The 27938-nt window shown below is 40.4% G+C and overlaps 1 protein-coding gene across 3 annotated transcripts in view; it reads left to right on the forward strand.

Annotated features, from left to right (window-relative positions):
* Positions 1 to 5918: 5918 nt before the first annotated feature.
* Positions 5919 to 27938, forward strand: part of dnm3b (dynamin 3b) — a 33895-nt gene continuing 11875 nt past the window's right edge. The window contains exons 1-16 of one of the 3 annotated variants that reach the window (XM_067452311.1): positions 5919 to 6174; positions 6564 to 6759; positions 11400 to 11473; positions 11555 to 11704; positions 11965 to 12168; positions 14057 to 14155; positions 14588 to 14748; positions 14888 to 15030; positions 16578 to 16713; positions 16798 to 16865; positions 17044 to 17182; positions 19260 to 19346; positions 19445 to 19515; positions 19611 to 19662; positions 22208 to 22216; positions 27580 to 27693. In XM_067452311.1, coding sequence (XP_067308412.1) covers positions 6599 to 6759; positions 11400 to 11473; positions 11555 to 11704; positions 11965 to 12168; positions 14057 to 14155; positions 14588 to 14748; positions 14888 to 15030; positions 16578 to 16713; positions 16798 to 16865; positions 17044 to 17182; positions 19260 to 19346; positions 19445 to 19515; positions 19611 to 19662; positions 22208 to 22216; positions 27580 to 27693 — 1668 coding nt within the window. In that variant the 5' untranslated portion in view covers positions 5919 to 6174; positions 6564 to 6598. Of the gene's footprint in view, positions 6175 to 6516; positions 6760 to 11399; positions 11474 to 11554; positions 11705 to 11964; positions 12169 to 14056; positions 14156 to 14587; positions 14749 to 14887; positions 15031 to 16577; positions 16714 to 16797; positions 16866 to 17043; positions 17183 to 19259; positions 19347 to 19444; positions 19516 to 19610; positions 19663 to 22207; positions 22217 to 27579; positions 27694 to 27938 lie in introns of all 3 variants that reach the window. The other 2 variants (XM_067452310.1, XM_067452312.1) reach the window with 2 other exon arrangements.

Raw genomic sequence — 27938 nt, forward strand, 5'->3', positions numbered from 1 at the left:
GTGTACTTTCATTGTCATGCAAGTGACATTCTTTAATACCTTTTGGCTTGAATTACTTACAAAGTAGAATTGTGCAAGGTTAAAAGTTGAGACATCCCACATAAAAGGCTGGCCTAAAGTGGGAGGTTTTGCATTCTGCAGGCATTTTGCTCCTCACCAAGTTTTTTTTTTATCATTCATTTGACGAGTTTGTGTACCCATATTATCTTAGTAAAAGTGGTAATCAGATTTGGCTAGCTGTCTGCTATAGAGGTGGTTGGAGGGGATATTCTACCCGAGCTCCGATTCCCCCCCCACCCCCCCACCCCCATAACAGGCAAAATTATACAAAAAGGAGGAGCAGGGGAGGTGGGATGCTGCAAGACCTAACAACGGGAAGAGGTAAGCTGCTGCTGGTTTTATACCTTGGTATTAATTGGAAGAGTAGATCAGCGTACTCCTCGCGAAATTATGTTCAATAACTTAACGTACTTCTTATTTCACTCATTTTGTATGGTATTAATTATTATCATTATCAATATGACTATTCTAAATGATCCGGATAAGTTTAATATGATGATGGTCCAACAGTGTGCCTGAAGTGGTGGTCAGATATCTGGAAATCTGATCTTACCATCTGGGCAGTAAATTCTTACTTTTGAGCAGAGACTGAACGGCTGCTGACATTCACACCTCCTTATCAGGAGACGTTATGGAAATGAGGCTTTCAGATGATCATCAATTGACGTCTTTGGATTAACACTCAAATACAGGAGAATACAGGCAAACTGCAGACAGACCCGCTGAGCCCCCAAACTCTTTTATCCTCATCAGTGTGTGAGTGTGTATTGTGCTCCACTATATCCCATATGGTATGGTGCCAGTTTTTATCCTCTGTTGAAATAAAAATGTTTATACAACTTTGCTTATTTTAGCAATGTTTTCATCATTAGAATGATCCGGTACGTTTCTCACATGACTGTTAGAGAGGTCATAAAACATCCAGAGATGGAAAGCAGGAGTGAAACACATGCTCTAATATTAAAGGACGTGAATGATCCTAGGGAGTTCACATATGTAAAGTCCTCCTCCCTCTTTTGATATTGAAAGGTCAAATGCCAACATAGGAATTCCAAATATGTAAGGTCAAAGTCTGAAATGCTCCCAGGAGAATAGGACCGGTCAAAAGTCACCAACAAATAAAATGTGTTGACATCTGTTAGGTATTATATACCACTAAAAAAGTTTTAATATTTGTCTACTCTGAGTTCACACACACTCATGTCACATCTTCTGTTATGCCAAAATACTACTGACTTTGTGATTGGTCGATAAGTAGAGGGTGGCACTTCAAGCCAAAAATATGTCAACATCAACATCAGTTGAGGGCTGCAACAACAACTTTTAAATGACAATCAGGGCCATATCAGTCATAATATAAGACTATCCTCTAAGTTTCAGAGCTGAAAACGTCCTTGTTAGTAAAAGAAAAGCTTTTATAGCCACCAGGCCCAGCAAACGGTCTTGTGCTTCATTCTTACGTCATAGCACTACAAAACCCACCTCTACAGCACGTCTAATCCAGTAGCCTCGCCCACCGACTCATGGAGGGCTCGTGCTAGCTAGCCAACAACAATAAACATGCCGAGGAAGATAGCTAGATATTGCGCTATTCCTGGTTGTGGAAGAACACATATGCTGTATAAGCCTCCATTCGGATCCTAATATTAGGAATGTGTGGTTCAACTTTATTTTTAATGAAGTTCCAGCTCATGTGGGGAAGAAATGTTCCCTTCAGTTCACTACGGAATCGTTTGTAAACAAATCTCCGGTCGATGCTGGATTTGGATCCGACAGGAATGGTGCAACACACTTATGTGAGTAAAACGTGTTTTTATATATAATAGTATTGCATTGTTATAGATCGTTTTGCTTATGTGTACGTGTCTAACAGAAACATACCTTTAGCATGCTGGGCTCGCAAAGCCCGGAGGGCTGATGAATCTCATAATATACCGTTCTTGTTCTTGCTGTTGTCTCTCGAGTCTCGACTTGACATTTGAAGGGCAGCGCGCACGTGTGTGTCGACCGATCGTGCGGGCTAAGTGTAATATAAAAATAATATTCCAATCAATTGCGGGTGGATGAGAAATAAATCATTGTGTTTGTTTAATAAAGACTTTTACGAGCTCTGTGATCGATTCCGGTTGCCGCTTTCAAAACAATTTCTCCTCTCCCTCATGTGAACTGACAGGGGAGCTTAAGATCATTAAATATGCAAATCTTATCCAATCATAGCCGTGGGCGTTTACTTCCAAGTCTCCAGTGCGTCACGCCCATCAAAACCTAGCGTTTTGTAGAGAGCCTCAAAACCAGTGTAAAAAAAAGGCCTATTACTTATTTGTTACGATGTTTTTGAATGTAAAAACCACACAAACATCATTAGTTGACTTCAGACAACAGTATAAAAAAGCCAGTTCATGACACCTTTAAAACATCAACTCATGAAGTTCTATTTAAAAATTTTAAACTTTACAACTGTGCACACGATTTTAGTGCTTTCATGACACAATTTACACAAAACCTAGCTTTATACAAAAAACAACCTTCTAGTCGTACACAGAACAAACATTCGGGGGCTGTACATAAACAGATGCTACATCGCTAGGCTATCGTAAACAATCTCTGTGTTGATGGTTGACTCAGATAGCAATCAGCCTCGAAAGCAATCGTTTGGAGGCTATAAATTATTACACAACAATGGCCAGTTATTCAGGCAAAAGACAGCATTTAGTCTCCAAAAACAGTCGATTGTCTCATGAACAGAGCAGTCGCAAAGCTACAGGTAGGCCCGGGTCACTTTGGGTTTCATAGTTTCCCCTCTTCCTATAGGTGCATTTCACACACGTGTCAAAATTCTCTTAGTCTCACCCAGGATGTAATGGTAAGATTTGTACGACTGTGGTATGTTGAGCAAATATCAATCAGTTTATACTTTAAAAGCCTAATTTGGATGCAAGAAACCAAGCCATGAAACTAAGGTTTTATGTGTTTGAGGAGCAGAGTGTCTTACATTTGTCATCAAGTCATAGTCAATACTGTCTTAAATAGCCTGTGTAGCACTTCCTCTTTAATAACAGGAGCTTTTGAGTTCTCAGATAGCTATAGCATACAGTAAACTATAACCTGTAAGTTGTTGAAAACGTAATGCACTTACTGCTGTTAATAAACGCATGCATCTCTGACTTTCTCAGAAATTCACCTTTCAAAAACCTCAACTCCATTTGAGCTTGATTTTGGTAAAATGTTAATAATTTCTTATTATTATTATTTCTTATTTCTTACATCACTCTCCAAATCTTGCTTCTTTGAAATAGTTACCATTATGGAGATCCATGTTTACTTTAGTTGGGCTCTTGACCCTTGACCTTAAAGGGGGGGTGAAATGCTGTTTCATGCATACTGAGCTTTTTACACTGCTAAAGACTTGGATTCCCATCCTAAACATAGACAAAGTTTCAAACACTAAGTTGGACGTTTGATGGAGTATTTCTGTGTTAAAAATACTCCTTACGGTTTCTCACAAGTTTCGGAGAGTTTTTTTTCGAGTATGGGTCCGCTTGACGTCGACAGAGGGTGACATCCAGCGACTTCAACGCTTCAGCACAGCATTCCAGGATGGCAGCGCTGCATTTGAACCGATTTGAATGCAGAAATGACGGGAAGCGTCACAACATACGCTTCGGTCGTGTCACAAAAGTGGATCTCCACGGTCACTGCTGTCACAGGACATCACGAAATCAAAAGAAGTGTGTTTTTGACAGAGCAGTCCCAGCGATAAAGGTTCACGGTCCTGCTTTGGAAACAGGCGGTGAGTAAAACTGCTTCAAATGTCTATGTTGTTGGCAATCAAACATGTAAGTAAACATCAGTAAACAACGATTGTGTATAACGTTAGTTAATTTATTAATGGAGCATGCGATCTATGGTGTGTGTTTAAATACATTTGTTTAGCTGACCAATAGGTGTCAGTTTGATTATTGTAAAACCACCCAAACATAAACCTAGCGTTCTCACAAAGCGTGCTTCGTCATTCAAGCGCGCTAACGGTTACTCCATTGTTGTTCTATGTATACCGTTACACTAACTGACGTGCAAAACCGTTTTGCTTGCTACTGCCAAGGTTTAGTCGCATACAAAAGTCCATAAACCGAATCATGTTCTCATAAACTGCGAGTAAACACACACAAATGTTGACAGGCCACTAAATACAGTACATACCACAGAGACGGACGTCCTGCTGTTGTTGCTTCCCCTGTTCAATTTATTTCAGCCTCCGGATCTAATTCTGGATCATATCTGTATTAGTTGAATCTGATTGATAGCCATGGTTTATATAGGGTAGCGTTTTCTTCTCCACGCTTGAGGACGTCACCTCTTTGTGTGCGCTCCTCATTCTTTAGCTCCGCCCACACGATATGTCTCCAGGCGCTCGTTTTTTTCCAGACAGCCTCTATTTCTTTTATAAATATAATAAAACTAAAGACTTTTCGGAGATATGAAGGATGCAATACTACTCTATAGGTACTCAAGATTGACTGTAACTGAGTGCCCCTCCCCCCAACCCCCCCTTAATATTCTATTATAAACACTGTGATACTAGAGGTCTAGTTCTGTTGTGGTGATCTGGGGCCCGCTTCAGAAACGAGGTTAAGTGAAAACTCTATGTTAGGAAATTAGGAAAATTCTGGGTTTTCTGTTTCGGAATGGGAGGTATGTCAAACCTGAGAAAGCCGAGTAAGTCAAGCCAGTTTCTAAAAGAGAGGTTACTTTTACTCAGAGTCGGTTACAGGGTAACTTAGCCTACTCTGTGAACCTAACCTGGTCCGGAGAAAGTTATCTTTTGTAAACCCAGAGTTTTTTTCAGTCTCCTGCCCCATTTTTAAAGCATCAGCGTTGTTTAATTTACACTGCACAAATGCTTCTCTTACTGAGCATTTGTGTATTGTTTCAAGTACAAATATCTAAATTGTATAAACTAAATCTAAAATCTAAAGCAACTTTAACAAAACAAGAAAATGATATGCAACTTGGCTAAGAAAAATAATCCTAATGCAAACACAAACAAGAATATTTTTCTTACCCCACCTGGCAGATAATTCTGCAAAATAGGAAAAATTCACTTAAATTACTTCCTTAATAATCTTTGTGTTTTTTGACTGGAAACAAAAATACAAAGAAAGAAAAGCATTTTTGGCAGTGCAGGTACATTTATTAATTGCTCATTTTCATCATCGAGGCCCTTGGGGACAATTATTCGAGGACATGGTCAAAGTGGCAGAAATGGCATGTCCTTCAACAGGATCCTGACGTTCACTTGATAAACCTCTAAAAGTAATACCCTAATAATTAGAATACTTTAGGATTTCCAGTAGTTGGGTGCACAGTGCATTGATGACTGGCCTCCATAAAAATATCTGTTTTGAGGCTTTTCTCGTGGAAAACAGCGCCATCTTTCATCAGTGAGGAGAGAAGGCCTCAAACTCATCTTCAGTCTTATCTGCTGGTTATATTTCAATATCAGAATTGAAGGTGACATCTGATTTGCAGGTGAAATGATTGAAAATAAAGCATTGGGGGGAAATCCCTCAGCATATGACACAACCAGTCGCTGTTGATGAAGTGGCTGAAATGTGTTTCTAGATGACAGGGTTTGATGTGTTTGTTTCTGTGTGAATCTACTATGGCGGAGGATTTGCTCATGAATATTACGCGCGTAATGGCACGCTCATCCAGTACTCCTCACCGATTGGCTGACAGGCAAGACATTAGTTCGAGTTCTGACCAATTAGCGGTTCCTCCTAGAGCGAAGGCTTGGGCTGTGAATATTAATGAGATTTCGTGACCGAACGCTCCAGTAAACAGACCGCGCGACTGCAGCCTGACTCGATTAATATTCATGAGCGCGTTGTTCTGAAGCGCCGCCGGTCAGCCGCTCATTGGTCGCGTCCTGCGCATCGTTGCAGGGCGATTATTGTGTCTTCGGAGAGAGCGACGATAGGATGAAATAGCGTGACATACAGATGTGTTCTTTCCGATCTCCGACAATAACAAGCCTCTCATCAGTGACGGGATTAGGTTTTGCGCGTTAGGGCTGCTGCTGCTTTAAGACGGCTCAGGTGGAGCAGGATAACGGTAAGTCTTTCCCCGCACGAATAATGTCAGTTTATATGCAGGCCGAGGCCATGGCGTATTCAATCAGTGACATCCCTTACAAATACATCAACATCCTAATATCATCCATATGAATATAGCTGCATCCCTTATAAATGCATCTACATTCCTTATTATACTCGGTATAAATGCATCTACATCCATATATCATCCGTATAAGGCCCACATCCATTATAATGTATCTTTAAACACAGAGATGTATAGCATCATAGTGACTGTGAAATGACTAATGCTCCGGTGTTGCCCTTGACAATCTGTGCTTGCGGACAGGAAAACAGTTGCGCAATATTTGTGTCTCTGTAGCTGGATGCGCGTGCGGATGCGCGTCTCCTCTTCCTCTTCCTCTCTAGCTCTGTAGTCCAGACACTGCCGCATCATCATCAACATGGGGAACAGGGGCATGGAGGAGCTGATCCCGCTGGTCAACCGGCTACAGGACGCCTTCAGCTCCATCGGCCAGAGCTGTAACCTGGACCTGCCGCAGATCGCGGTGGTGGGCGGGCAGAGCGCCGGCAAGAGCTCCGTGCTCGAGAACTTCGTGGGAAGGTGAGTGATGGTTACGGGCATTCATCCGCTACGCCTGTCACATGACCACCATATTTAATAATGGCTATAATAATATAGGCATACAATTTGTACCTGTTCCCTAATGAATTTGGATTGAGCTTTAAATAACAGGGCATGGAAAAGTTAATGAAGCAACAAGTAACAGTGATAAATAATGAATAAATGATTTGAAAGTCGAGCTGCAAAATTCTGTTTAAAATAGAGATCATGGTTCTTCTTAGATTCTGAATTATCACTAAACAACATAATATGTCATTTACTGGTTCAGACAATATGTGAATTTCTGCAGTGTATTTAAAAAATATTAAATTAATTGAATTATTATTATCATTACTTCAAAAATCGGTTTGAATTAATGATTCAATTACTTTTTGACAGAGTTGGACAAAGTACACCACTCTATTACTTGAGTAAAAGTAAAAGTACTACTGGTCAAATATTATTCCGTTACAAGTGAAAGTTGTAAAAACAGATTTTTACTTGAGTAAAAGTACAGAAGTATTTGTTTGCAAAAGTACTTAAGTATCAAAAGTAAATTTCCTTTTTTATGCCAATGCATTATTTTATTATTGTTGTATAAATGCACACTGTCATAATGGTTTAAGCCAGTCAGTGATGCTCCATCTGACATACTACCATACGACTAACTTAAACTCATTTAAATACTTGTATATAAGTTACAAAGCTCTTTACAAAGCTGCTGTCACTTTAAGGCCGAATTCATGGATCCAATACACTGATACACTTCTTATATTCTCACAACATTACTCTTCTCTTTCTCCCAGACATTTATATTTGTAATATTTTATAAGACATGCATCAAGTGTATGCCAACTAAACTAATCTTGATGTTTTTAAAAAAAAAACTGAAACATACTTTCAAAGTATGACTATGGGTGCACACACTTGTGCCTAAGAACCGTCTTTTTCCATTTTGGAACTGATCAGTGTTCAAAAAAAGTTGGGAAAATGTATATGACCCTATAAGAGTGATTCCTGATAGACTGTCTGCAACAACAACAACAACAAAAAACCTTTTAAAGAAGAAAAAAAAAACATCCACCGACTATCAGAGCTGCTACAGAAACGACTTTCAACCTAGATAGAAAGTACAATATTTGTCTTTCAAATGTAATGAAGTAAAAGTCATAAGTTTCCAGAAAAAAATAATACTCAAGTAAAGTGTAATTAAGTACAGTACTCAAGTAAATAAGTTACTGTCCACCACTGCTTTTTGAACATTGTCTCCACCTACTGGTGTAACTGTAATGATATAATCTTTATTTGAAGTGCCACAGTAATTTAACTCTATTTTAATCGCTACCGTAGTCCGTAGACATCAGTGTTTATATCTGAACTATAAATGATAATCTTTTAACCCAGTACTTCTGTGATAATATCAATGATTGTAAGACAGAAATAATGATCCTGTTTTTAAATAGACTGTTTGTGAAGCTGTTTCGTCATATCTTGACAACGGCTCTCTCTGGATAAGATCTGGATAAGATCTGAATCTCTGTGCTCAGACTTGTCAATGGTTTAATAGACAGCAGAATCACTATCATTTAGAAATAATATCACGGGTGTTTGGATCAAGATCGTATTCATTTAGCAAAGAATCGTGCAAGAACATTACAAAGTGGTTTATGGGAGCAATAAAACAGAATAAGGGGGCAAATGTCACTCCCAGAACACCATCAATGTCTAAGCAGAGAGCTGAGTAAGAATTCGGGCTCCACTAACATGATTTCTGAACATTAAATCAGGAATAGGAGAGGTCTGATCAGTGAACCCTGAGGTACACCTCTGGAAACAGAGGCAGCGTGTGACGTTTGTTTGTTAACATGCACACATTAGATGTCAGCCGATGGAGGGCCGAGTCTGGGACAGCAGGAATGGACAGATAAATGAGGGACAAGTTTCCATCCACTTTTTCCACTGTTTTGTTATCGACAAAGTGAATATGCGTAAAAAAAAAAAAAAAATCCACCCTGTTTCCACCCAATGGGCCTTTTACCGATAAAATTGTGTGCGTAATAATGACACCATCCCTGAAAAAAACGCATTGTCGTATAAGTTTTGTTGTCACACACAAAAAAAATCTGCCTTCAAGTCGTTTCCGTAGTGGTGTACATTGCAAATTGTATAGTATCTTTCGCCTCCCAAATACTTGTAAAATACAGAGAATAATGAGACAATTGAAATCTGACAGTTTACTCTAATTATTTTTATGAATAATAGGCCTAATAATAAATTATGAAAGCTGAAAGCGAAGTTGGACAGCCTTTATGATGAAGCCTATGGGTTTGGACACTGGGCAGCTCATTTCTCCTGTTTGCAAAATAAAAAAACTGGTACAGTAAAATCTTCTGTCATATAACAACAATCTTTAACGTAAGCCTTGAACATGCAGTCAAGCCAGTTTGACATGGATAAAAACGCATGTATTCAGATCATTCTAACCAAAAAAAGATATTCGTTCTGGTTTTAAATAACATCAGATCTATCAAAAACATAAAATCTCTGCTCATCTTTTTTCCTCAGAGAGAGATGCAGTTGTGACCTAAACCTTTTATTTGCGTAGGCCTATCTATATTTATAACTCGCCATCTTAACAATTCTAAAATTAATTAAGAGCTTTTTGGATTCAACCCACTTCATTTTTTTTCTAATTAGTTTAAGATAAAATAATTTTACATATTTTAAAATTTTATTTAGAAAATTATTTTATTAATAAATGTCATGTTTGTGATTTTCATTTGTCAAGTAGCCAGATGCTGTCCATGAAATTGTGATCTTATGGCAGTATTTTATGTATTATAAATAGCATGTTGAAACTTCCTTAGAAACTCCAACACTCTTCCTTCGTTTGACAGACGCCTCATTTTATTTTTGACGAGCTGCAGCAATTTAAGGCACTATATTTTCCTCGTCCACTTTGAAACAAAACTTTATTATATATTATTTAATTATAAAATTATATTTATTAATTATTAAATTAAATTAAATTATTAAATTATAGGCTCTATACATAAAATAATTTTTAATAACAAGTGTTATGTTTTTTTGTACTTCCTGATAACTACATGACTATTTAGATCAAGCAACGTTCAGAAACGGTTAGCTATTATGTTTCTGGTTAAAATTAACAAAAATTAGGTTTGAGAGGTAACGTCTTATTCTCACCAATAGTAATACAATAATTCAAAGCTGCTGTCAATAACTTTTTTGGGTTAAAAATTATCCATAGTCAATTTTTGAGTAAGTACATAACCAACAAGTGTTCAAAATCTCCTTACCTTAGCCCAATTCACAACGGTACGCTTGTAATAATGTGTAATAATTACATCACATCTGTATACATAAAGAAGGAGTCCGGCTAGTAGTAGTATCGCATGTGAGGATGCTGCAGGTGGCGGATCATTTATAGCCTTTTCTTAATAAGGAAACAAGACTGTAACCAGAAAGTTCCAATCAACAGTCATTAGTAATAACTGGAGATTCACCGGTAGTGAAAAGCAAAAGATTAAACTGCACAGAAATTGAAACGCGGATTGAAAACAGACACAGAAGAAAAGACAATGCTGAATAAAGTCGTAGTTTTTTTGTTTTGTTTTTGGACAAAAATGTATTTTTGATGCTTCAAAAAATTCTAACTAACCCACTGATGTCACATATGGACTACTTTGATGATGTTTTTATTACCTTTCTGGGCATGGACAGTATACCGTACATACATTTTCAATGGAGGGACAGAAAGCTCTCGGACTAAATATAAAATATCTTAAACTGTGTTCTAAATATGAACGGCGGTCTTACGGGTGTGGAACGGCATTAGGGTGAGTCATTAATGACATAATTTACATTTTTGGGTGAACTAACCCTTTAACTATGAATAAAAACATCAGTATGAATTATATATAAAAATAAATGTCAATCATCAAGTCAAATCAATAAGATTTGTATAATGTTTTCGCAGTACATGTTATTTTAAAACATCTTTACAGAGAATTATATAATTATTGAAGTTGTTTGAAGTTTCTGTCAGACCTGACTAATGCTGTGTAACAGCAAGCTTGAGACAGACGTTAGACGTATCAGATCTTGATAGAGTCTTGAACATTTCCAGAAAGGCAATCCCAAAGAATCCCATTCTCAATAACAATGCATGTTTCTATTAGCCATCATTCAACCAGTGTGGTGTTTAGTGGCTGATGCCATATCCCGTTGGGTATGCATGGATGACGCAATCCAGTTTATTGATCGACAAATACACAGCATGCCTGAAATTATATGAAACGTTTATCACTAAATTCACTCAATAAATACTGAAAAGTACTCTTCATAGTTCTTTGATTAGGCCAGCGGTGAGGTTTAATTGCTCATTCAAATTCATAAAAAATACTGGAAAACAGTAAATGTTCATGATCTTGGACAGAGTTACCAGTATATTTGTGTTAATTAGACAAACTGGCACAGCTATAAGGTGGTCTGATTAAGAGCTCTACTGATTTACCCCGGTAACAGTAGAGTATACTGCAAAGACACAGACGCACGCACAGCTCTTTCACTGCAGCGCACAGTGATGTTGAGATGTTGAGCCTGTGTTTTTATTCCAGGGATTTTCTTCCTCGTGGATCTGGCATCGTCACTCGCAGGCCTCTGGTTCTGCAGCTCATCAGTGCCAACACAGGTAAGCCGTGTCTCTGACCGTGAGTTTGCTCAGTGTTTCAAGCGGGGCGTGTTAACATGCGTGTGTGTATTTCCTCTGCAGAGTGGGCTGAGTTCCTGCACTGCAAAGGGAAGAAGTTCACTGATTTCGATGAGGTCCGTCAAGAGATCGAGGCAGAGACGGACCGCGTTACCGGGGCGAATAAGGGCATTTCGCCCGTTCCCATCAACCTGAGAGTTTTCTCCCCACATGGTACTGCAGAAACACTGCTGAAACGGCCTTCAGTGCAGACGAGCAGTCTTATAGTCTCTAGAAACGAAATGCTTATGCTGTCGTATGTACAGCTAGATTGAGTTTTCAGACTGTGTAGTTTTAATGGCGGTTATGACACGTCTCAAGCCATCTAGCATTACTCCTTCAGTCTTTATTCGGTTTTATGTGCGTTCTCTCTTGGCCAGCCGGTCCTTGTCACGACTCTTCATCACACCATCTGTCCTCTTCCCTCTGTGCAGTGCTGAACTTGACTCTCATTGACTTGCCTGGCATCACTAAAGTGCCGGTGGGCGATCAGCCGGTGGACATCGAGCAGCAGATCCGAGATATGATCATGCAGTTCATTTGTCGAGAGAGCTGCCTCATCCTGGCCGTCACCCCTGCCAACACTGACCTGGCCAACTCTGACGCGCTCAAGCTAGCCAAAGACGTCGACCCTCAGGGTGCGTAAGAGATACTGACACACACACACACATACACACACACAGGCCGGGGTCAATAAACATGAGCGTAGGGTCGCAAACTAGCAGAGTGCAGGTGATCTGATTTAAACATAATGTGGCTTGGCAAACGATTTGTTCTTATAATATCTTCCCCTGGCAATCCTAATGAATGAAGATGAGTGGAGAAGATTCTGTCTCTTCTATCACACACTATCTGTTGAGCAGTAAATAATGGCACAGGTACCAGAAAACCTCAAAACTTAGTAAATCATGTTGTGTGATTCATTTAAATACTCTGCTCCTATACATACTTCCTCTAAAAGGGAATCTCCTACTAATTAAAATGCAATAAGGTCATTGACAAAAATAACTCTGTCCATGCCTTTTCAGCACTGCATGTCTTTAGTAAATCCTGACAGTCGTTTTCTGTCAGAAGAAATCTGTGTATCTTACAATTTTTTTATTTATTTAAAGGGGGGGGGGTGAAATGCTGTTTCATGCATACTGAGCTTTTTACACTGTTAAAGACTTGGATTCCCATCCTAAACATAGACAAAGTTTCAAAAACTAACGTTGGACATTTGATAGAGTATTTCTGTGTCAAAAATACTCCTTCTGGTTTCTCACAAGTTTCGGAGAGTTTTTTTCGAGTATGGCTCAGCTTGACGTTAATAAGAGCGGAAGGTCCTTGTATGTGCCGTACGGGCTCTTCTCCCGGAAGGGTGCGGTGCGCGCGCGTGACTAGAGCGAGAGAGGAAATGCACGCCTATAAACACTCGCTCAGCTGCAGATCTAGTCGTCGGTGAACACTTAAGTCGCGCGCCGCATTCCACTTTATTCCTATGAGTGACATCAAGCAACTTCAACGCTTCAGCACAGCATTCCGGGAAGGCAGCGCTGCATTTGAACCGCTTTGAACGCAGAAATGACGGGAAGCTTCACAACATCGCTTCAGTCGCGTCGCAAAGTGGATTTCCACGCCACTGCTGTCAGGACTTTACCAAATCATACCAAAGAAGTGTGTTTTTGACGTAGCGGTCCCAGCGATAAAGGTTCGTTCCTGCTTTGGAAGCAGCTGGTGAGTAAAACTGCTTCAAATGTCTATGCTGTTGGCTATCGTCGCATGAGTAAACATCAGTAAACGACACGATCGCGTGCTTCGTCATTCAAATGCGCTAACGTTACTCCATTGCTGTTCTATGTATAACGTTACACTAGTCTGACGTGCAAAACCGTTTTGCTTGCTACTGCTAAGGTTTAGTCCATATACAATAGTCCATAAACCGAATCATGTCCTCATAAACTGCGAGTAAACACACACAAATGTTCACAGGCCACTAAATACAGTAACTTACATACCACAGAGACGGACGTCCTGCTGTTGCTGTTTCTCCTGTTCAATTTATTTCAGCCTCAGATGTGATTCTGGATCATATATCTATTAGCTGAGATCGATAGCCATGGGCTTCTCCACGCTTGAGGACGTCACCGCTTTGTTCGCGATCGTCATTCTTTAGCTCCGCTCACACGATACGCCTCCAGGCGCTCGGTTTTTTCCGGAAAGACTTGGTACTGCCTATATTTCTTTTATAAATATAATAAAACTAAAGACTTTGAGAGATATGAAGGATGCAATACTACTCTATAGGTACTCAAGATTGACATGAGATTGACTAAAATTGAGTGTTTCACCCCCCCCTTTAACAAAATTACAAATGAATTCCTTATCGGCTTATAGTGTGGGTTATTGGTAAGACACATGCTCACGCAGAGGGGCATTCTTATCTGATGCAAAGGACCCGTAAGCACAGTACAGTGGTTTAGTTTTAACAGTATTTGTACAGTTGTATGCGACCTTGTGCAGGATCTTAGATGTGCGTCTTTACAGGTCAGAGGACGATCGGTGTGATCACGAAACTAGATCTGATGGATGAAGGCACAGACGCTCGAGATGTTCTGGAGAACAAGCTCCTGCCACTACGCCGGGGTAAGAGACCGTCTTTCCCTGTCTGATGTCTTACATTTTTCCAGTTTTAGTGGATATTTTTCCATTCTCATGTCATTGATTTCTTGTTCTATCTAATATTACAAAATGTAGCCTGTGGCATCAGTTCTTCACCAAACTATCGCCTGTCACTTATTCACTAAAGTGCTAAAACATCTGCGGTATGAATATTCAGATTTACTCGCTGTTGATCAAATGATGGAGAAGGCCTTATAAGCAGGCATTGAGCTCACTTTCAGCTCTTCACCTGCTGTTGGTATCCGGATCACTAGTGATGCTCTACAGTGAAGTACAGCAGATGAGCTGCACTCATCTAACCTCTGAGGGCATGTTTGCCTAGTGCTTTTAGTGAAACGGCACTAAAGCAATGTGCAAATAAACGAGGCAGCTGTTTTCCGTGTGTCTGTCTCACAGGTTATATTGGGGTGGTGAACCGCAGTCAGAAAGACATTGACGGGAAGAAGGACATCAAAGCAGCTCTGGCAGCGGAGAGGAAGTTCTTCCTCTCTCATCCGTCCTACAGACACTTGGCGGACAGCATGGGAACACCACACCTGCAGAAAGTCCTCAATCAGGTACGCCTGCTGTATCCTGCGACACCAGACGCTGAAGAACCACACTGAATCACATCACCATTGGTAACCCGATTGTGTTCTTGATTTTACACGCTTTTAATTGCAATGCATCAGTAAAATGTGCATTTGTGTTTCACAGCAACTGACCAACCACATCCGGGACACTCTGCCGGCGTTCCGGAGTAAACTCCAGTCGCAGCTGCTGTCGCTGGACAAAGAGGCGGAGGAGTACCGCCATTACCGGCCCGATGACCCCTCACGCAAGACCAAAGCCCTGCTGCAGTGAGTGCTTGAACCCTGACTCTACCAGCCTCTCACAGCAAACGCTCACACTCTGTGAGCTGATAATAGCTGAAGAATTGATAATAATTTAAAAAATGTGAACCTTGAATGCAATGTAAGTCGCTTTGGATAAAAGCGCCTGCTAAATGTAAATGTTTTAATGTTTAATGTTTACTTTGACAGCGCTCTTCCAGTAACGTTAGTGAAGCGTTCGTTCAGAGTTATCTGGCCTTTAATGATGTTCTCTTCAGTCAAAATACTAGGATCTTTAACTCATCTGAGCCAATGCATAACTCAAAGAGCCCTATCATACACCTGGCGCAAATTTTTGCAAGTTTCTTCCTGTCGCAGTTTTCATTTTCACGTTCAGCACGAAAAGTTGTTAAAATAACAAATGCACTGCCGCCCATCTGTTCGGTCATGAAAACGAGATGTGTTCAGGCGCATTGTTGGTGCGTTGCTATTTTGAGAAACTGAAAAAAGACTGCAGTATTTTTTGTGTTATTTAAAGGGCGCATTAGTAATATTTGCCTATAGGCAGGTGCAGAATGTGCATAAACTCTACTTATTACACACACAGGGACGCGCAGCAGCCCACAAACATTTTTAAATATGTTTCCGCTTGCATGCAAATAGTGAATCTGCCATGGTGCAAGCACTACTGGCTTTTAAAGGGAATGGGAAATGAGCCTCTGATTGGTTTATTGCACGTTATGCCCAAAACACACTTATGACTCATTAAGAGACTAGGGACATTTTTAAGCCGAGTTCACACTGCCCAGATTTTGACTCGCCGTCATATTTTGCGTAATCGCCGACAAATGCCCGAGATCATAGGCAAATCGGTGCTCGTGCACACGAGTGACAATCAGGCAGTGTGAATGATCAAAGACGCAATCAGAGAAAATCGCAGACGAGTCGCTGACGCCCGTGAGATATTTGGCATGTTAAGTTGTCGGCGATTCAAACTCCTGCTGTGTGAAATGAGTTCTGACTGAAAATTACATCGGCGATGACCGACAGCCAATGAAAGAGTGAGATACAGGGCCGCTCAGGAGGTTCAGGGATGAGTTATAGACAGAATATCCGTATTTTAATAAATATATTTATCTATCAAACAGAAACAAAGCCCAAACATTTGCATTTGTTAAAAATCGTTTGAAAATTGTGCAATCTAAACTAGGCTTTAGAGGCTTTTTCCGTCATTAAACTAGCTAAAGTGGATTCGGACTTGCCCAAAGTGCACCTGCGCCATGAGCTTCAGACTATCATGTTAAAATAGGACAATAACATATTACAACAACTATCCTTTATGGCCATGAGAATAGGGAATATGTCTTGTAAATGACATGTAAATATGTCACTAGTTTTTTCTTTCAATTAGCTCTACTTAACAGTATCGATTTTATATTTATGTTATACTTAAACAAAATACTCCAAGTTGATTAGTTAGAGCTGCTCAATGAGCGAACTGACCAGACACACGTGTATTTCAAGAAACTCAAGCAGAAGTTGCAGATGTCTGTTTGTGTGCGCTCACCTGGCAGGATGGTTCAGCAGTTCTCGGTGGACTTTGAGAAGCGCATCGAAGGCTCTGGCGATCAGGTGGACACTGTTGAGCTGTCGGGTGGAGCCAAAATCAACCGCATCTTCCACGAGCGCTTCCCGTTTGAATTGGTCAAGGCAGGTGTCAGGACACACACTCTAAACAGTTTGACTTGCATTTTCTTGCTTCTTCATCCAAAATGTCCTTGTGTTTCGTGACAGATGGAGTGCGATGAGAAAGAAATGCGTCGCGAAATCAGCTACGCCATCAAGAACATTCATGGCATCAGGTGAGAGTTTATTTTACTATGATGATCAAGTATGCATGACCCTTTTCTCCCTTCCTTTTGATCCTCACTTTAAATGTAGGATCAAATCCATGAATTTTATAACCAGATGTGTATCATAAGTGAGGCCCCTGGTGTTTTTAGCTGTGCTGTGGGAACTAATTGTTTGTTTGTGACGCAGGACGGGTTTGTTCACTCCAGACATGGCCTTCGAGGCGATTGTGAAAAAGCAAGTTGTGAAGATAAAGGAGCCATGTATTAAATGTATTGACCTGGTGGTTCAAGAGCTGATCAACACAGTCCGTCAGTGCTCCAATAAGGTAAACGAATCACAGCTGCCACTGAATATAACACATTTGCAATGCTGTACTGACCAATCAGCATTCAGGACCTGAAGTATCCTGAACTGTGACTGATATAGAAGGAGCTGTAGTATATACAGCAGCCTTAAAGAGGATTTGTTCACGTGTTGCTCTTTAAATGCCATCTAATGGGTCAAGTGTGTATCTGCTAGGGTTGGATCGATAGACGTTGCAAGGTTGATAGGTCGATCGGCGATGGCAGACAGACATCATAATGTTGAGCCAGCATCGTGATTGATGATGTTGTTCCCCATCACAATACAATTTACAATTGAAACACTTAATATTTTATTGTGCAAAAAAAGGGCAAACAAATTGTAGGCTGCTAGATGTTTTATACGAACTAAACTGATATTCAAATGGCAGACCCCAGCATGTTCCCCTACGGACCGCAAGACAGAACGGTAGCACCATTTTTCCAAGTGAGCAGACTATCAAAATAGAGGTGCGGATCACACCACAAGCACTCAGGATTGTTTGTGCTGATGATATTTCAGCGCTATAACCTCTAGTATTTTTATCTAAAGCCAAACGCGTTTCATTAAAGCCCTTTCAGCTCCATTTGCATTTTCTTTCTCCAGATGCATGCCACATTAATGCAATACAGTTGGTAGACATCGCCTTAGTATCTTTATTTGCTCAGCCCCATGTCACTAAATGTTCTTCCATTGAACACAAAAGGGTAATTTTGAAACAGCTTGACTGATAGAAACCCACTCATTTACCAGAAGAGATAGGAGTAAAAGAAAAAACCAAAGGGCAGGGAATTTTCTTTCTTCTGTCCACCCAAAATTTTCCTAATCTGTTAATATTTACACCTGAGAGCATCCCGTGGGACTGGCGGAACAGCTGAACGGAGATGCCTGCATCTGAACACACTTTCAAGCTCGATTCTCAGGCCCAAATCCATTAGAGAACTAAGAAAAATATCCCAGTGTTGTGTAGCCAGCCGGTCTGAGTGGACTGCCGCCAACCGGTTGTAGACAATTCAACATGCGAATGCCCTGGAGCCTCAGACTGGCTTGTGCTGCATCATGCACTTTGGGAAAGAATGGGAAAGCTTAAATGGAAAGATTCTGAACTCATATGCCTTTCCCCTGAAGGTCAGTGCCAGATTTTGCCTGTGCCTCTGCACAATCTGAATATGAAAATCTGACCTCCTTCAGGCATCTATCTGATCTGTCGTCAGATCGTATAGCATCAGTATTTCGAGACACAGTTTCATAATAGTGAAATTCAACCATGTCACATCCAAAATTGCATGCAACTCACCATCTTTATGTACAAGAAAATAGCAGCTGTAAAACCCTTGGTCTCTCAAACCACGCTGGTGTGTGGTGAGCGCACTGGCGCCGTTGTACTGTGGCTGCCGTCGCATCATCCAAGTGGATTCTGCACACTGGTGGTGGTTGAGGAGAGATCCCCTGTCATGAGTGTAAAGCGCTTTGGGTGTACAGTAGTAGATATGAAAAGCGCTATATAATGACCTCATTCATTCATTCAAACCCCCATAGGAAGAACTCTGCTGAACAAAAATGGATGCCGTTGCAATTTGAATAACATGCTTTATCATCCAAATTATCCATTTTGGAACTGGCAGCATTATCTCCGACACAGTAAGATTTAAAGTGCAGTGATTTTAAGAGACCACAAGATTGCACCATTGCTAAAAAAGATGCAGAGATCCCTGCATAAACCTGCTTTACCTTTAAACCTGCTTTACACCTCACCTTTACGCCTTAGAAGGCTGAGCCTCAGAGCCACACCCAACTATTACATCATCACCACTAACCAATGGAAGTTTGAAACAAACTTTTTCTGCTCTTTGAAACTTCAGAAGCGAATGTCAAACGATCTTTGTTTTATCCTGATTTTGTTCAAAATGACTCCACACAAGTTCTATAAGTAAATTGTGGTCTTAACATTATCATTAATGTTGAAGTGTAGTAGTTTAGTAATATGACATGCAGCCATTATTATCCTAAAACTATGTGTCAGGTTTTTAATTTGGTCTCTTAATTTTCTGCATATTCAGCTGGATTCTTTTCCACACCTGCGGGAGGAAACAGAACGGATTGTCACCACTCATATCCGTGACAGAGAGAGCAAAGCCAAAGAACAGGTATGCCTGGATATCTGTGAACACAGGGCATATAATGAGATTATGGCTCTGTATTATTTGTGTACACACACTGTATGTGTATCTGTATGTCTCTGCAGGTTTTGCTGCTTATTGACGTTCAGCTCGCATACATTAACACCAATCACGAGGATTTTATCGGCTTTGCAAAGTATGTACAAAACTGGGAGATGTTTGCCTGAGCAAATTTAAAATTGTTATCTGTATGTCATATTCACTGTTGCGTTCTCTCTTTCTTTCTATCAGTGCTCAGCAGCGAAGTAACCAAGCAAACAAGAAGAGTTCAGCTGGAAACCAGGTCAGTGTGTCCAATATGTGCATTTGTGAAGGCCATATACAAAGTTCTGTCATGAAACGCTAGATGGCACAGCCCGATAGGTTCTAAATGATTGGTTCCTGCTATATCGGTAGCCAATGAGCTTGCTGCTTAAATTTCAAATACTTGTTCAGTATATGCTATAGCAGTTGCAGCGCTTTCAGCTGCAATAATCCTCCACCTTCCCTAGCTCCACCTGTACAGATCTGCTACGGGTAATTCATGAATGCTTTATTGTACAGAAGTAGCATAACCTAACTGCTCACAGCAGCATGTTGTGCATGTATTGGCAGTAGCAAGTCATGTACTTGATCTGCAGCAGCAATAACAGCACCAACAACAACAGCAGTATAAGCAGCAATAACAGCAGCGGCAATAATAACAACAGCAGAAAAAAACAGCAGCAACAATAACAACAGCATTGGAAGCATTAATAACAGCAGCAGCAACAATAATAACAGCAGCAACAATAACATCAGCAGCAGCAACAATAATAACAACAGCAGCAACAATAAAATCAGCAGCAGCAACAATAAAAACAGCAGCAGTAGCAGCAACAACAATAATAACAGCAGCAACAACATCAGCAGCAACAATAATAACAGCATCAGCAACAATAATAGCAGTAGCAGCAATAATAACAGCGGCAGAAAAAACAGCAGCAATAATAAAAGCAGTATTGGAGGCAATAATGACAGCAGCAGCGATAATAACATCAGCAGTGGAAGCAATAATACAGGAGCAGCAGCGATAAGAACAGCAGCAACAATAATAAGAGCAGCAGGAAATAATAGCAGCAGCAACAATAAAAACAGCAGCATCGGTGATAACAACAGCAGCACCAACAATAATAACAGCAATAACAGCAGCAGCAGCAATAATAACAGCAATAACAGCAGCAGCAGCAATAATAAAAGCAGAAGCAATAATAGCAGCAGCAATAATAAAAGCAGCAGCAGCGGTAATAAAAGCAGCAGCAATAATAACAGCAGCAGCAATAATAACAGCAAGAGCAATAATAACAGCAATAACAACAGCAGCAGCAATAATAACAGCATGAGCAATAATGACAGCAATAACTACAGCAGCAGCAATAATTAAAAGCAGCAATAATACCAGCAGCAACAACAATAATAACAGCAACAGCAGTAACAGCAGCAGCAATAATAACAGCAACAGCAATCATAATAATAATAAGTTTAATTGAAGTTTAATTTAATTATATATTAATAACAGCAACAACAATAATAACAGCCACAGCAATAATAACAGCAATAACAACAGCAGTAGCAATGATAACAGCAGCAGCAGCAATGACAACAGCAGCAGCAATTACAACAGCAGCATCAATGATAACAGCAGCAGCAATGATAACAGCGGCAGCAATGATAACAGCAGCAGCAGCAATGACAACAGCAGCAGCAATTACAACAGCAGCATCAATGATAACAGCGGCAGCAATGATAACAGCGGCAGCAATGATAACAGAAGCAGCAGCAATAATAACAGCAATAACAACAGCAGCAGCAGCAGCAATGACAGCAGCAGCAATGATAACAGCGGCAGCAATGATAACAGCGGCAGCAATGATAACAGAAGCAGCAGCAATAATAACAGCAATAACAACAGCAGCAGCAATGATAACAGCAGCAGCAGCAATGACAACAGCAGCAGCAATGATACCAGCAGCAATGATAACAGCAGCAGCAATGACAACAGCAGCAGCAGCAATGATAACAAAGCAGCAGCAATAATAACAGCAATAACAACAGCAGCAGCAATGACAACAGCAGCAGCAATGACAACAGCAGCAGCAATGATAACAGCAGCAGCAATGATAACAGCAACAGCAATGATAACAGCAGCAGCAGCAATGACAACAGCAGCAGCAATGACAACAACAGCAGCAGCAATGATAACAGCAGCAGCAGCAATGATAACAGCAGCAGCAATGATAACAGCAGCAGCAGCAATGACAACAGCAGCAGCAATGATAACAGCAGCAGCAATGATAACAGCAGCAGCAGCAATGACAACAGCAGCAGCAATGATAACAGCAGCAGCAATGATAACAGCAGCAGCAGCAATGATAACAGCAGCAGCAATGATAACAGCAACAGCAATGATAACAGCAGCAGCAATGATAACAGCAACAGCAATGATAACAGCAGCAGCAGCAATAATAACAGCAGCAACAATTATAACAGCAGTAGCAGCAATACTAAAAGCAGGAGCAACAATAACTCAGAGAGTTGTCATGACAGAACTATGTTTATGAAACTCCAGATATTAATGCTATTTTGTATTTTTTGTTGCTGTTTGATGTGGCTTTGACATTCTTTCTGCTCTGCTTCTATTACCTTCATTTATCCACCTGCAGGATAAATGTTCTTCGGTTTTAATCATGTTATGGACATTTTAAGTTTGTATGTTTATGTTCTGAAAAACACGTGTCATTGTTTTCTTCACTACCCTCCTGTGTGAACGAGCGGCTCCTGCATGACGAGCTGTTGTCTTTTTCCCTCAGGAGCTCCAGGTAAGGCGACCGTGTTATTTCTGCTCTCTGTCTCAGTAGATTGTGGCTCTGATGAGAGATAGAATCTCATCTGGGGTTGTTGATGCATCATTACAACAGAACATTCATGAAGTTTGATCTCACTTGAGTCCTTTATGTTTCCTCATTACTTTTATGCAGCGTGTCATGTCACCTTTGTGTGTTATTTTTCTCATTGCCATTCCCATGGCTCTTTCTCTCACACAACACTGTGCTCTGTGTTCTAATGTCGTACTGCCCTCTTGCAGTGTAGACGTGATTTCACACTCAGCGTATGCCTACGCCATTTCATCACAATCTTTAGATGCAAAAATGTCTGATTTTCATTACATTAAAATTGATACAAAATATCAAACCAAAGTGCGCTCAATCTTTTCTCAGAACTAACTTTTCTGAACGACTCTTTCGATTATGGTTAACCTGTTGGTCTTGAGGGGATTTTCTGAAGTTCGTCTTGGGCCCTGTCCACACGAACATGGATATTTTCAAAACCGCAGCTTTTTCTACGCGGTTTGGCTGTTCGTCCACACGCAAACGCTGTATCCGGTTACTAAAACCAGACTTTTTGGAAAACTCAGGCCAGGGTGAAGATTTTTAGAAACTCCGGTTACAGGGTTGTCGTGTAGATGTTGAAACCGGAGATTTCGGCTTTTTAAATCGAAGTGCGTGCCGTTCTTTACTTTGTTTGACGTCAGATTTTCCACGTTACCTCCTTTTTGATTTACGTGAGTCGAGTCTATGCGGTGGACTCCACTAACAGCGCTTATCACATGTATAGCCTACAGATACATGTTCAGTTATTTCATTGTATTGCAGAACAAAGGCGCCAGCGTGTGAAGCTATTACAGTCCACTTCGGCCCTGCACCTCTGTATACAGTTACCTGTCACTTGTAGAAGGGTTTCACTTGAGCCCATGGCATCCCTCAGTCAGTGCAATGGGCATCGGTGCCATGAATGGGACCCATGTGAATATCAGGCAGCCAATCATAGCGTAGTTTTTCGTTCTCTTGTGGACAGATTTTTTTTTAAAAACGCGCTTGTGGGGACGCGATTGTTTTTTAAAACGGAGGAGGAAAAACTCCGGTAATAAAAATACCTGTCTACGTGTGGACTAGGCCTTGGTTCTTGGCCTCTTATATGGAACATGCGTAAGAAAGTAGTTCCACAAAAACCTGACAGATGTCTTGAAACCCCTGAACAATGTTTTGAGGTGGGGCTACCACACAGACTACTCGAGCAACTACATAGCAACACCCTGACAACCTCCCAGAACACCCTAGAAACCACATCCCAGCATGCAGAACCCCACAGAACGCTCTAGCAGCTGCGTGGCAACACCTTTGCAACCACCCAGAACACACTAGATACCACATCGCAGCATACAGAAACCAGACAGAACACTCTAGCAGCTGCACAGCAACATCCAGAAACCCCACAGAACGCTCAAGCAGCTGCGTAGCAACACCTTTGCAACCACCCAGAACACACTAGATACCACATCGCAGCATACAGAAACCAGACAGAACACTCTAGCAGCTGCACAGCAACATGCAGAAACCACGCAGAACACTATAGAAACCGCATTGTAGCATGCAGAAAGTGTAATAATTGACAACAGGCCAAAGAATTACAAAAATAGTATACACACACTAGGTGAAACTCTTTGAGAGTCCATTATTTTTCACGAATTCAACAGTCTGTTGTCAGTTTTTAACAATAATTACAAAGAATTAAGAAGGGGGTTCTCTTATTTTTCCCATGTATCCTAGAATGGATTAATTTGTACAGCAACTTGATTTCCTCAGTAATAAAATATCTATTTGCATTTCTGCATTTAGGGAAATTAAATATCTAAAGCATCAAATGTGACTTAAAATCAAAAGACGCATTTTCACAGTAATATTTAATGTAAATAGGTGGTATAAATGCACTTACATGAGTTACAGTTATAGGAAACTATGATTTGTCAGTGCAGGCTGTATAAAAACATATTTCAAATTGTATTGACATATTATTAAAACTATAGGGCCATCACACAGATAACTAATTACAAATAATTAGTCCTGCCAAATAGTGTGATCGAAAATAATCACGTTTCAGTTACACTGACCAATTTTGCTGGGAAACGCTGGACTCTGATGAGTTTGATGCTCATAATTGACTCTTTCAGGAACGTGTCGAACACCAGCACATGTTGAATCAGTGCATCAGTGTTTCAGAAGTAGACTCATGACTTGAGTGTTTGATGGCCTGACAGGTTTTATTATCAGCTGTATCAGTTCACTGCGGCTCATGTCTGCTGTATTCACCTTTAGCGTAGTGTGGCAGTGATGAGAGGGAAGCACAACCCTGGAACAGGACAATGCAGTCCATGCTTATATGAGTGGGTTTGTTCGGTTAAGGAGTATGTGTCCATGTGTGTCTCTCTCTTTAGGCCTCATCTCCTCCAGCCTCTGGCATCATTGTAAGCTGTCAGGTTCTTGTGTGTAATAATAAATGCACTGGAAGTGAAGAACAGCACGGCCGTAGATCAGTCGAGCACTGCATGCGTCAGAGAGAACGCATCTTCACATCTACTGTTGGCTTTTCACTGGATTTAGAAAGTATTCAGAAAGCATTTCATTCTTTTACATTTTCTTATGTTTCATCTTTATTCTGAAACACTTAAAGGTGCACTATGTAGTATTTTTGCAGTAAAATATCCAAAAACCACTATGCCAGTGTTATATATTTTGTTCAGTTGAGTAACTACAATATCGCAGATGTTTCCAACTATTTGTAAATTGTGAGAAAATTGCTATTTTAACTAAGGACTGGGACGTTTGAGCATTGCATTTGAGGGAGTCGCCTGTCAATTGCGTCATCGGCTTTTATTTGGCAGGAGCGCATCACTCTTAGCAGTGTGAACAAGTGAACACACGGAGTAACGTCATAACATTGTTTTAAACACACTTAAATGTATCTAATATGATAAACAGAGCTGCATTACCTCAAAATCATAACCGGAAGAGCGGATCTGTGCAGGCGCCCGGCGACTGTGTCCCGTCCCGTCATAATAAAAGTCCCGGTATTCGCGAGGCGGGTATTTGTTTAACAATTGCTCCAGCAGCTGTGCTCAGGTCCACAACACTCGGTCCTGCTCTGCTTTAGACTACAGTAACGTTAATAACAGCATGCATGAACATGATTTCTGCCTGAGTCCTATTTTCCACCGGCTGTGAGGTGAAGACCACATCTCCCAAGATGCTGCGCTCATACTTTGCGTCATCAAACTACACATTTGTTTTGAATAGGCGCCCTTGTAAGGCCGCCCAAATCGTCCCAATGGAGGCTAACGATCGGCGGGTGAAGGTCGCTGCGCGTTCGTCTTTTCAGCGGGGAAAAGGGGATTTTATTCCAATTCCTCTTAATCTGACTCCATTTAATGATAATTTAGAATTTAGGTTAGAATGCCAATTGGTTATTTGGTCATTCACTTTTAATAGTTTAAGTACACATTTAATTATTCTGTTTTCCTTTGTTGAAATTATACCCAACCTGAATAATTCCAGAGCAAGTCAGAATCAATCAAAAGTATAACAATTTATTTAACAGTCAGGTAAATGTATAAAGCCAATTACATAGTCAATTCAAAGGTAATCCATATATAACATCAAATACTCTGAAGAAAAGAATGAAATATATACCTGACTTCTGAAAACTACATAATGCTGGCTATCTTGAGATATTCAGCATTACGGGCTGACCGGTTTAAAGTGTCAAGCCCTGAGCTCTTTGCAACATTTCCTTAAATACCCAGAAACAAATGCACAAACTCTTTCAAATGTAAACACAACCTCACAATGGGAATTTGCATTGATCAAGACTTGTATTGATGTAAAAGCCAAATGGTTGAAAGCCACACCCACCAAACTAAGACAAGATATCTTTAAACTCTTAAAACATTGATTATCTTTTGGTTAACTTCTGTGGAGTTGAGATATTTGTACCAGTCGCACTGAGACATTTCAAACGATATCAAACACATATGATACTCGATCGTGTGGATTGACATTGTAATATAGAGATTCTGGATGCATTTTCAGTGATCTCAGCATGAGAGAGGGAATGAATTGGGGGAGAGGGAGTCAATAGGGAAAGATGTAGATTAGCTGATAGTGAGGTGAGACTTGCGTCTCCAGTGGTGTGTGAGGGACAGTTCAGATGTTAATTTCCTTATTTTCTCAGAGAGTCTTTGTTCTTCATTCAGACATTTCGGCATATACTAGTTTTTTCAGTCTTACACCCTCCAGTGGACGGAAAGTTGCATAGTGCACCTTTAAATATTATCCACATCTATACTCTGAAAGACTATTTCAGACCCTATGTTGTGACACTTCTTCAACTCTGGGTCATCTTTGAGATGTTTCTACATTTTGATCCGAGTAAACTTGTGGCATTATTTGGATTAAATGAAAGTGTCCTGCGGTCAATAGGAGGAAAACTTTAGAAAACGCTCCTGTGCGTCAAGGAAGTGACAAACAAGCTATATAGGCGTATTGGTTGGAGGACATGTTACAAGTTTTTTAATAGATTTGCAAAGTTATCAAAAGTAATTTTTTTGCTTGGTCATGATGTGTAGATGGATGGCAAAAGGCATTTGAATCAGTTGAGCGTAACTGAATACTTTCTGAATCCTCTGGACTGTCTGTCTCGAGGCGAACACAGAGCACTGCACTCGGTCATGCTTAGACGTCTTCATCTTCAATGGGCCCAAGACCTCATTACAATCACTTTACTCAGACTCTGGTACAAATAACTACCATGTTAATAAATGTATTGCAACAATAAAAGAAAATTATATAATGGACAGCTGTAATCCTGGATGCTGATTGGCCGAGGCTGCTTTCCAGTTGTTTCCAGCACACTAACACAGCTTTGGCTTTTTCATAGTAGGTTATCACTGCACAGCTGCCAGAGCTGGTCAGTATTTTGATTGAATGTGAATGTTTCCTGTAGTAACACAGCTAAACCAGTAGATGGAGACAAGTGAGTGTGTGTTCTTAAATCATTAATTCAGCGGGAATGAGACATGCCGTCACCTCACATCATATTAGTGCACTAGCTTTCTATTTCTCCAATACTAACATCTTGGTTTTTTTTTATATTTCTTGTCATATATGCCTGGGGGCAAAAATATTTTATACACATCTACTTTTATACACGTCTCACCTTGTTAATTTTTCTCCCCTCAGTCACAAATTTTATTCATCCACACTTTGCATTGATCAGTGTAGTCTATTTTGATCACTGTTGTGTTAAATGTAGCCGAGTTTGCGATGTGACATCTCGTTTTCTCCATCAGGTGATTCGCAAGGGCTGGTTGACTATCAATAACATCAGCATCATGAAGGGGGGAGCGAAGGAGTACTGGTTTGTGCTGACCGCTGAGAGCCTGTCCTGGTTCAAAGATGACGAGGTGAGCGCTTCTGTCTGTCCTGTCCGTCCAGAGTGACATTCCACAACATCATCTCATGCATACCCAGCTGATGTGAAATACAATGATGTGAGACATTTTTTTTTTGTTAAAATAATGTGCTCAGTATCATTTTCAACATGAAAGCGTTTACATTAAGCAAGTAAATAGTGTCCATTTGACTTCTCTCTCAGCATGAGGTCTTTTGAAAGCTGTAGTAATGAAGGCAGATGATTCTCTGTCTGTCT

This window comes from Pseudorasbora parva, chromosome 9 (genome assembly GCF_024679245.1).
Source record: "Pseudorasbora parva isolate DD20220531a chromosome 9, ASM2467924v1, whole genome shotgun sequence".
NCBI classification, from domain to species: domain Eukaryota; kingdom Metazoa; phylum Chordata; class Actinopteri; order Cypriniformes; family Gobionidae; genus Pseudorasbora; species Pseudorasbora parva.